At 37.7% G+C, this 12,138-nt stretch overlaps 1 protein-coding gene across 1 annotated transcript in view; it reads right to left on the bottom strand.

The window, feature by feature from the left end:
• Nucleotides 1-1,897: 1,897 nt before the first annotated feature.
• LOC110204107 (uncharacterized) overlaps nucleotides 1,898-12,138 on the bottom strand; it is a 68,045-nt gene continuing 57,804 nt past the window's right edge. Inside the window, 2 exon segments of the mRNA XM_078149114.1 lie at nucleotides 1,898-2,656; nucleotides 8,166-8,173. Of these exon segments, the coding sequence (XP_078005240.1) occupies nucleotides 1,898-2,656; nucleotides 8,166-8,173 (767 nt within the window).

Here is a 12,138-nt window from a genome sequence, read left to right on the forward strand (position 1 = left end):
TCTTTGTCTCCACACTCAAATTTCGCCAGAATTAGAATGCAGAAAGAGAGAGAAAAATTATTATTTTTTTCCAAATGTTTCCAAATCTTTTTACTTTCTTTTTGGGGTTTTTTTTTTTTAGGGAATTGGGGTTAAGTGACTTGCCCAGGATCACACAGCTAGTAAGTGTCAAGTGTTTGGTCTGAGACCAGATTTGAACTCCAGTCCTCCTGACTTCAGGGCTGGTGCTCTATCCACTGCGCCACCTAGCTGCCCCTGAAATCTTTTTACTTTCAAAACCTCTATTCATACTGTGCAAATAAATTATACCTTCCTTAAGCTTTATACACATACTCTTCTCATTCCTACATGCTTAGACTTTCTTGCCTTTTACCAATCATATAACCTATATAATAAAATATTTTTTCTCTCTCCTATCTACCCGCTCCTCTGCGGCTGCTGTTGTCAGGGAGGGAAAGCGAGAGAGAAAAAGTTTTTTTAAAAAAATGGTATTCCAGAGTCCAGCTGCAGCCCTTAGCTGCCTGGATGCAAAGGTTTCAGATTATACAGGACACTCACACATACCCACACAGACGAACACAGAACAAATATGGAAAAAGTGTGACAGGGAAAATCCAAAACCTCAGAGAGGTTTGCTAGAAATTCCTTGCACAAATCAAATAATATTCATTTTTATTTTTACTTTTTCTTTTCATGGTTTTCCAGATGTTATGAAAACCAGGCAAAATTTTCCTTAAGGACTTGGAGAATGAGTTTTCTCCAGGGAAAATACACTTTGACCAAATGAGAGGGAAAAAAAGCTTGAAGGTGTTGCTCTCAGTTTTTAAACTGATTTTGACACATTTTTCTACATCTATTATCCCTTCCTGCCAGAACCAGGGACAACATCTTTCCACACATTCTAAAAACTCCTATAATTGACTCTTTGTAATGATTAAACCTCCTTCTTTTACTATTTTTTTCAGGATCCTCAAGTGATAAACTCAATCTTTGTTCCCACTTTGTATTTGACACATACCTCTGATCTAGATTGCTCCTTTCTAGGCTGTTCCAAAGCAACAGTTTTCTTATGCTCGAGCCCTTTTCTTTTCTTTTCTTATGCTCCTATTACCGAGCCTTTTTCTTTTCTTTTCCTTATATCCCACTTAGCCTGGTGACCCCTTGTAGCCCTAAAACTGCTAAAGGATAACGTGTTATGACCATTGCTCTCAGACCTTGTTTCCACAGCATTCAGCTGCGAAGGCTTTTCTTTTTCTCCAGAGTTCCAAGAGAGCTGCTCCACTCATACTTTCTTTTAAGTCCCTGTTGGGGCACCACTTGTTGCCTGCAATCAAGCTGGCACCTCAAGGAGGAGTGCAAAATTAAAAAAAAAAAAAAGACATGGGCCAGGCGGGTCAGTGAAGACTGAGCTATTTATTCATCTGAGGGTACAGCATATATAGAAAAACCTAACATAACTTCAAAGAGTCATCCCTGTGAGACACTCCCCAAATATCTTCTGTGTACGTGAATTACAACAGATATTTCCTTGTTATCAGGGCTTATAACTAGGGAAGTATATTCCAAGGCCTTCCCTGGCACCACCTACATGGAAAAGTGATTAAATCTAAGGGTTCTGAGAGAGAAAGAAATTTTCAAAGAGCCTCCCTTGGTCTTTGCAATTGGGAGATTGGCGAGCCAGCTTTCCTAAGAATGCGAGCCCTAGGGGTCAAGACCAGGCAAGAGTCAAAGTCTGTCCTGGATCTTCAACCCAGATCAAACACCTTACGGCTAGCCCTCATAGCTTCTCTCCAATATAAATTTTCTGATGAACAGTAAGCTCTGACTAACTCCTGAAGGCCTTTCCACATTCATAAGGTTTCTCTCCAGTATGAATTTTCTGATGCACAGTGTGATTTCACTTATTCTTGAAGCCCTTTCCACATTCACTACATTCATAAGGTTTCCCTCCAGTGTGAACTCTCTGATGCATTGTAAGTTGTTTCTTAATCCTGAAGGCCTTCCTACATTCACTACATTCATAAGGTTTCTCTCCAGTATGAATTTTTTGATGTTTAATGAGATATGAGTTATAGGGGAAAGCCTTCTCACACTCCTTACATTCATAAAGCTTCTCTCCAGTATGAATTCTCTGATGCACAGTAAGCTCTGACTTACTCCTGAAGGCCTTCCCACATCCACTACATTCATAAGGTTCCTCTCCAGTATGAATTCTCTGATGCAGAGTATGACTTCCCTTATTCCTGAAGACCTCCCCACATTCACTACATTCATACGGTTTCTCTCCAGTATGAATTTTTTGATGTTGAGTAAGATATGAGTTGTAGGGGAAAGCCTTCCCACACTCCTTACAGTCATAAGGCTTCTCTCCAGTATGAATTCTCTCATGCACTATAAGATGATCCTCACTCCTGAAAGCCTTTCCACATTCCCTACATTCATAAGGTTTCTCTCCAGTATGAACTCTCCAATGCACTTGAAGTTGTTCCTTACGCCCAAAGGCCTTTTTATATTTACCACATTCATAAGGTTTCTCTCCAGTGTGAACTCTGTGGTGCACTATAACATGATCTTTACTCCTGAAGGTCTTTCCACATTCACTACATTCATAAGGATTATCTCCGGTATGAATTATCTGACACATAGCAAGATGCTCCTTGCTCCAGAAGGCATTCTCATATCCATTACATTCAAGACATTTATCTCCAGCAAATTCTCGGCTCTCTAAAAGGAAGAATACAGAGCTGATTAACCCTGCCTTTTTCACCCTTTCCCAATGTTCTTAGTTGCTCAGAGGTTTTAGAGCTATTTCCCTGCCTTCTCATTTGAGAAGGCCAGTCTCACTAGCCTTCCCCTAGAGATTGGTTTATCTTATGTGAAAGTGTGATGACTCAAACATAACATGTAAATGAATTGACATAAAATGAAATTACTAAGGGGGAATGAATGCACCCTACTCTACTTTTATTGACTGACATTTGAAATGAAAAGAGTATTCAGAAAAAAAAACCCAGATGATTTTGATGTATCCTTACCCTCTGAGGTGAGAATAGGAAGAGAAAAGACTGAACAGAAAGAAAATACAGAACTAAGTTTAGAGTGAGGAAGAGAAAAAGATACAAGAAGTAAACAGAATAAAGAAGAAATATGAGGGTGAAAACATGACAACTGTTGCCATAAATTTCCTCTAAAAATCTAACATATCTACTTTGTAAGGAATTGATTGAAATTTGTGAGATGAAGACATATCGTGTTTTTGACAAGAAATTACTATAATTACCTGAAACATTACTCAAAACTCTGGTAAGTAAAGAAGCAAAAATGAAAACAATTTGGAGGTAGCAATAAATAGCCTTCAGATTAGCAAGATACTTGGAAATGATAAATTTTGGGTATTATGTTGAAATAGCTACTTATTAAGCTGCTGCTGCTGCCATTTTCCTTAAAAGATAGGAATTTCAGCTAGAGCTACAAAACTGTTCATACCCTTTCACCCAATGGCCCTAGTAGTAAAGTCCGCATCCTCAATATGTTACTGAAAGCAAACAAAGCACTCTTAGTAAATTTTCACAACAACTTTTTGTGAAAGGGCAAAATACTAAAGGGCAGCAAAGTAGCAGAGTGGATAGAGCACTAGCCCTGGAGTCAGGAGGACCTGAGTTCAAATCCAGCCTCAGACAAAAACACTTGACACTTACTAGCTGTGTGATCCTGGGCAAGTCACTTAACCCTGATTGCCTTTAAAAAAAATAAGAGAATTGAAATTCAACCACTGTCTATGTTGCCTTTCTGAAAAACATAGTTTTTCCATTTATCTCTTTTAATTAAGTCTATGTTTTGCTGTTGCCTTGTCTGAAATCACAATCAAGTCAATGGTGATACATCTGGGCTGCAAGCCAGGGTGACTGGGAGTATGGTGGTCCCCTGGACAGTCATAAAGAAGGCAGGAAGACAGGAGAGTTAGGGGGGAAAGACTGTGATGTACATCACTTGGGGAGCAGGGAGAAATGTCTTGTTTTGAAATGTTCAGGTAATGTAATTCATACTAGGGGGAGGTCTGCATAACGTATATTGATGATCCATAGATGAGGGACAGAATATGCTTGGTTAATAAACTATTTAAGTATAGAAAATGCAAGAATGAGGAAGTTGATTTTCAAAAGACAATTGTGTGGGATGCCACTCAAATTAAAAATGAAACAAAACACAGAGGTGTCCAAGGAGAATCAGAAAGTTAGTTTATTAGAGCTATAATTATTATTATTACAAATCTCGAGATTTGGGGTCCATCAATAAGCTCTGCTGAGGGGAGACGGCCTGCGGAGGTAGAAATCAGCACGTATAACCCTGAAGACTCAGTTCCCCCTCCTTCCCCCAACTGTGCGCTCACACACCTGGCTCTAATTTAGGACAAAGGACACAGTATATACATCTCTATATTTCTTAGTTTGCTGAGATAATGTCAAAGAAGCAATTAAAAGAAATGTGCAGTTAGGAAGAGAATTTACAACTGTTTGGGAAGGTTTTAGGGATTGAACAGACAATGTTGGGAACAGGAAGACATCTAAGTAAAATCCTGTCAAAGGGAGATAAGGGGACTCGAAGAATTCAGGGTTTCCTGGGACTGGTAGATGAATGGGAGCCAAAAAAAGGAAAACACATTTGGGTAAGGCCAAAGGCCAGGCCAGAGCTTTAACAATTAGACAAAATGCCACGACTAATGTCTGGCACCAGGAGAAGAAAAAAATGATCTTACAGAAATCTATACTGAACGCTATGCCACCTCCTGGACCCACTACCAGATCCAGGATACTCTTGTCCCAAATCTTAATTACACTGAGAAGTCTTCACAATGGTATTCCATTCACAATGATGGAAAGAAGTTTGACATACCAACCAAGGAATCAAAAATAAGTGTAACAAAATTATAAAGATCAAGTGGGTCTTGAAGACATATGAGGAGATACTCCCAACTTACCTCTCAGTGAAAGCAGGAGGTCCACAAATGTTATACACAGCATATGTTTTTAGACTTTCTCAATGTATTGATCAGTTCTGCTGATTATTTTTCCTCTTTAAAAACAAAAAAAACCCCCACTATTTGTCTTATGCGATGGTTCTCATGGGAGATGAAAGAGGGACTACACATGGAATATTTTGATGATGTAAGAAAATGGAAACATCAATAAAATTATTTTTTAAAATCTGTGATGTGATTGTTTTCATTTTTGGACTTTTTGAGTTTAAGATGTATAAGGAATGTCCAGTTTGTTATGTCCAATAGGCACAGATGTGAGACTGAAGGATGTTAGGGATCTATAAGGATGTAGAGGGCCACAGGCTGTTCATGAGGTCTCACTGATGGGTGAAGGCCCCTCTCGGGTGCTGATCTTTGAGCAAAGGTCACCTGGTTCGGTGCTCCATTGTATGGATCTGTAACAATGTTTAACTCCCCTAGTTATTGTATGGTCATTAGCAGTCTATTCTGGAATTGGAGTCAGATAAGTGCACAGGACATGCATGCACTGTCCTTGAGTACAGCATGGGCTATATGTCATTGTAACTTGAGAAAGAGTGCCTGTTATTTTACTATATAAGTAAGTGCTTTGCTCAAAATAAACAGAGTTGCTTCCATCCTGCCTCCCGCCTCATCAATGTGCATTCGAGATAGAAAATCAAGCTGGTCTTGATTCCTCAGGTGATTGAGAAATCCTAGGCCCTAGGTAGGCTCTATAGCCAAGTGAACTAGTTGTGCACAACAAATGGATAGCAAAGAAAGTATGGATGGATAAGTATTTTTGAGAATCCTCAGGACAGAGATTATAACATACTTTGATGACCCTAGAAAAGACAATGAGGCTGACAACTTTGAGTAACTGTGCCTTGCTAAAATCCAATTCATTGTTTATTACTGAAAGTTCAAAAAAGGCAATCCAGAACCCATACCCAGTCCATACAACACACAACAGACTAGAAGAAAAGAGGGGCAAAGATAGGGCCACAGGAGAAAGGAAGCAAGGGGTGGTATTGTAAGGGCAATAATCAAAAACTGGAATCCATAGTAAGCTTTGAAGGATGCTTCTCCCTCTAGAACTATGATGGTATGACTTCTTCCATCAACTTCTGAGATACCCCAAAATATGGGTTCTCAACCTGGGGTCTGAGACCCAAAAGGGTCCATGGACACATTCCATGTGGTCTTTGCACATGGTTGGGGAAGTTCGATATTTATTTCAATATAATTATTTTCCTTGTTTCCTGTTTTTTTAATTTGTGCGTTTCAAAATGTGATTCTGGGCAATATCCATCAACTTCACCAGTTTGCCAAGGAGAACCATGACATAAACAAGGGTAAGAAGCCCTGCACTAGAAGAGTTTAAAACAAGCTTATGCCAGAGAGGGCTGCAGTTCTTTTGTTAGCTAGACTTCACTGACCTGTGTCTGCAGTTAGTCCCAAGAGAGACATCATCAGTTTTGCTATTTTTGCTTCTTTGTGCCTGTACCCTGGCCACTTTACATACTTCCTAATTTGTCCAATTTTCACACTCAGGAGATTCTATTGTTCTAGGAAGATAAAACACAGTACAATTTAAGTTTTGATAACAGTTAAATGCACTGAAACTTCTGGGACACCTGTATAAACGTAAAGTAGAAAAGCCCCCATTAACATTAGCTAGCATTATATGTCATTTCAGGAAAATAAGACCTGATTGTACATTTCAAGGTTTAACTGATTTCCCTAGATTTTTATTATTTCTTGGGGAATTCAGGTTACTGGGGGACCACAGCCTTCTTGGCAGTGACCCCAGGAGAAACAGTCACCATGAGACAGACATGAGGCCAGTTCAAGCACTGGTAACTATCTAAACTGGTACCAAAAGAAGCCAGCATGGGCACTTCGGCTCTATCACAAATGCAATAAGGCACTCTGGGGCCCCAGCCATGCTCAGTGGCAGTGGTTACACTGACTACACCCTCATTATCAATCCTGTGGAGTCTGCTGACACTGCAGACTAATACTCAGCATAGTAACTGTGTCCCTCCCACAGTGCTCTAACGTTAAACAAGACTTTCTGGCCGCCTAAGCAGTGAGGTTCAGCTAACCCATCTCCTGTCCTTCACCCCACCATCGGTGACAGAAGCCTTGCTTCTGGCCTTGTTCACAGGAAGGTGTTTTAGGGCCAGGTGGACACTGTGGTCTTGGCCCTACTTTGGCACACCTATTCCAGGTACTGAGCACATTATCATTGTGTTCTAACTGAGTAGAGTGGTACTTGTATGCAAAACCCAGGCACCAGGCAACATTTCCCATTGGAATGGGCAGCCCAGCCCATTTCTGCACAGCTTTAATAGGGAAGAACTTTGTTCTGACACTGAGCCTAAATTGCCTCCTTGAAACTTTCCCTCATTGCCCATAGTTCTTCTCTTTGGGTCAAACAAGGAAAGACTAATCCTTTTTTCCACCTGATAAAGAGTTGTGCAGCAGGAAACTGGATGAGAGGCCAAACCACAGAACATAAAGGGAAGGCTGCCACTAGCCTCAGGGCCTGTCACCTGTTAGATGTTTTGAGTTAAAAATTGACTGTAAAAATACAGCCAGCATTTATATAGTGTTGTAGTCATCTTATTTTATGCTCACAACAACCTTGGAAGGCAGGTGCTCTTATTATCCACATTTTACAGATTATATTGTGCTTATATTAAGCAGAATATATTATGCTTCAGCTCAAGTGAAAAAAGCAGGGGTAGCAATCCTGATTCAGACAAAGCAAAAGCAAAAATAGATCTAATCAAAAGAGATAAGGAAGAAAACTACATCCTGCTAAAAGGGACCATAGACAATGAAGTAATATCATTACTAAACATATATGCACCAAATGGTATAGCATCCAGATTCTTAGAGGAGAAGTTCAGGGAGTTACAGGAAGAAATAGATACCAAAACTATACTAGTGCGGGAACTGAACCTCCCCTCCCTGTACTAGAGAAATCTAACCACAAAATAAACAAGAAAGAAGTTAAGGAAGTGAATAGAACATTAGAAAAGTTAGGTATCATAGACCTCTAGAGAAAACTGAATGGGGATAGAAAGGAACATACTTTTTGCTTTTTTTAATTTTTTTTTCCATATGCTTTTGAGTTGAAAATTTTTCTCCCTTTTTCTACCCCCCACCCTCCCCAAGACAGCGCACAATCTAATATAGGGTTTACATTTACATACCCATTAAACATATTTTCACATTAGTGAAGTTGTAAGTAAAAATTAAAACCAATAGGAGGAACCATCAGAAAGGTGAAACAAAACTCAACAGAAGGTAAAAATAAGTGAGAGCAATTCGACCTCCATAGTTCTTTCTTTGGATGTGGACAGCATTTTCCATCCCGAGGCCTCTGGAGATGTCTTAGATCCTTGTAATGCTGAGAAGGGTTCAGTTTAACATTCTTAGTCATTGCATAACGTGGCTGCTATTGTGTACAAAGTCCTCTTGGTTCTGCTCACTTCACTCAGCATAAGACCATATAAGTCTTTCTAGGTTTTTCTGAAGTCAGCCTGTTCATCATTTCTTACAGCACAATAACATTCCATTACATTTATATACCACAACTTGCTCAGCCATTCCCCAATTGATGGCCATCCTCTCAATTTCCAATTCTTTGCCACCACAAAAAGAGCTGCTATGTATATTTTTGTACATGTGGGTCCTTTTCCCATTTGTTTCATCTCTTTGGGATATAGCCCTAGAAGTGCTATTGCTGGATCAAAGGGTATGCACATTTTTGCAGCCCTTTGGGCATAGAGGAACATACTTTTTTCTCAGCAGTACATGGCACATACACAAAAATTGATCATGTACTAGGGCATAAAAACCTCACAATCCAATGCAGAAAGGCAGAAATATTAAATGCATCCTTTTCAGATCATGATGCAATAAAAATTACATGTAATGAAGGGCCATGGAAAGATAGACTAAAAAATAATTGGAAACTAAATAATCTAATCCTAAAAAATGATTGGGTCAAACAACAAATCATAGAAACAATCAATAATTTCATTCAAGAGAATGACAATAATGAGACAACATACCAAAACTTATGGGATGCAGCAAAAGCAGTTCTTAGGGGAAGTTTTATATCTCTAAATGCTTACATAAATAAAATAGAAAAAGAGGAGATTAATGAATTGGGCATACAACTAAAAAAATAGAAAAAGAACAAATTAAAAATCCTCAACTAAACACCAAATTAGAAATATTGAAAACCAAAGGAAAAATTAATAAAATTGAAATTAAGAAAACTATTGAACTAATAAATAAAACTAAAAGCTGGTTTTATGAAAAAACAATAAAATAGATAAACCTTTGGTTAATTTAATTAAAAAAAAGAAAGAAGAAAACCAAATTACTAGTATCAAAAAGGAAAAGAGCGAAGCTACCACCAAGGAAGAAGAAATTAAAACAATAATTAGGAATTATTTTGCCCAACTATATGCCAACAAATTTGACAATCTTAGTGAAATGGATACATATTTACAAAAATATAAATTGCCCAGATTAACAAGAAGAGGAAGTAAAATACTTAAATAACCCCATCTCAGAAAAAGAAATTGAACAAGCCATTGATGAACTCCCTAGGAAAAAATCTCCAGGGCCAGATGGATTTACATGTGAATTCTATCAAACATTTAAAGAACAATTAATTCCAATACTATATAGACTATTTGGGAAAATAGGTGAAGAAGGAGTCTTACCAAATTCTTTTTATGATACAAATATGGTGCTGATACCTAAACCAGGAAAAGTAAAAATACAGAAAGAAAATTATAGACCAATTTCTCTAATGAATATAGATGCAAAAATTTTGAACAAAATACTAGCAAATAGATTGCAGCAACTTATCACAAGAATGATACACTATGACCAGGTAGGATTTATACCAGGAATGAAGGGTTGGTTCAATATTACAAAAACTGTCAGCATCATTGGGCATATCAACACCAAAACCAACAGAAAACACATGATCATCTCAATAGATGCAGAAAAAGCTTTTGATAAAATACAATACCCATTCCTATAAAAACACTAGAAAACATAGGTATAAATGGAGTGTTCTTTAAAGTAATAAATAGCATATATCCAAAACCTTGAGCAAGCATTATATGTAATGGGGAGAGGCTAGAAGCATTTCCAATAAGATCAGGGGTGAAACAAGGATGTCCATTATCACCACTGTTATTTAATATCATACTGGAAATGTTAGCTTTAGAAAGAAGAAAAAGAAATTGAAGGCATTAGAATAGGCAAAGAAGAAACAAAGCTATCACTCTTTGCATCTGACATGATGATATACTTAGAGAATCCTAGAGAATCAAGTAAAAAAACTACTTGAAATAATAAACAACTTTAGCAAACTTGCAGGTTATAAAATAAACCCACATAAATCATCAGCATTTCTACATATTACCAACAAACCCCAACAGCAAGAGATAGAAAGAGAAATCCCATTTAAACTTACTGTAGACATTATAAAATATTTAGGAGTTACCTACTGAAACAAACAGAGCAACTCTATGAACACAATTACAAAACACTTTTCACACAAATAAAATCAGATATAAATAACTGGAAAAACATCAGTTGCTCATGGGTAGGTCAAGCTAATATAACAAAAATGACAATCCTACCTAAGCTAATTTACTTATTTGGTGCCATACCAATCAAACTACCAAAAAATTATTTTATAGAGTTAAAAAAATAATAACAAGATTCATTTGGAAAAACAAAAGGTCCAGAATATCAAAGGAACTAATGAAAAGAAATGCAGGGGAAGGTGGCCTAGCAATTCCACTTCTTAAATTGTATTATAAAGCAGCAATGATCAAAACTGCTTGGTACTGGCTAAGAAATAGGGAGGTGGATCAGTGGAATAGGTTAAATATGCAAGACACCATAGTCGATGACTATAGTAATCTATTATTTGACAAACCCAAAGACCCCAGCTTCTGGGATAAGAACCCACTCTTTGAAAAAAACTGCTGGGAAAACTGGAAAAGAGTATGGCAGAAACTAGGCATAGACCCAAATCTCACACCATATACCAAAAATAAAGTCGAAATGGGTTCATGACTTAGATATAAAGGCTGATACCATAAGTAAACTGGGAGAACAAGGAATAGTTTACCTCTCAGATCTATGGAGAACAGAAGAATTCATGACCAAACAGGATATAGAGAACACTATGAAAAGCAAAATGGATAATTTTGATTACATTAAATTGGAAAGTTTTTGCACAAAGACAATGCAACTAAGATTAGGAGGAAGGTAGAAAATTGGGAAAGAATTTTTACAACCAGTCTCTCTGATAAAGGCCTCATTTCTAAAATATATAGAGAATTAAGACAAATTTATAAGAACACAAGCCATTCCCCAATTGATAAATGGTCAAAGGATATGAACAGGCAGTTCTCAGATGAAGAAATTAAAGCCATCTATAATCATATGAAAAAATACTCTAAATCATTATTGATTAGAGAAATGCAAATCAAAACAACTCTCAGGTACCACATCACACCCATCAGTTGGCCAACATGACAAAACAGGAAAATGATAAATGTTGGAGAGGATGTGGGAAAATTGGAACACTAATGCATTGTTGGTGGAGTTGTGAAATGATCCAACCATTTTGGAGAACAATTTGGAACTATGCCCAAAGGGCTACAAAAATGTGCATACCCTTTGATCCAGCAATAGCACTTCTAGGGCTATATCCCAAAGAGATCAAACAAATGGGAAAAGGACCCACATGTACAAAAATATTCATAGAAGCTCTTTTTGTGGTGGTAAAGAACTGGAAATTGAGAGGATGCCCATTAATTGGGGAATGGCTGAGCAAGTTGTGGTATATGAATGTAATGGAATACTATTATGCTATAAGTAATGATGAGCAGGCAGACTTTAGAAAAACCTGGAAAGACTTAAATGGTCTGATGCTGAGTGAAGTGAGCAGAACCAAGAGGGCTTTGTACACAATAAGAGCCACGTTATTCAATGACTAACATTGTTAAACTGAACCCTTCTCATTATTATGAGGATCTAAGACATCTCCAGAGGCCTCGGGATGGAAAATGCTGTCCCCATCCAAA

This window comes from Phascolarctos cinereus, unplaced genomic scaffold, assembly GCF_003287225.1.
Source record: "Phascolarctos cinereus isolate Bilbo 61053 unplaced genomic scaffold, phaCin_HiC Scaffold_2;HRSCAF=192, whole genome shotgun sequence".
Taxonomy (NCBI): domain Eukaryota; kingdom Metazoa; phylum Chordata; class Mammalia; order Diprotodontia; family Phascolarctidae; genus Phascolarctos; species Phascolarctos cinereus.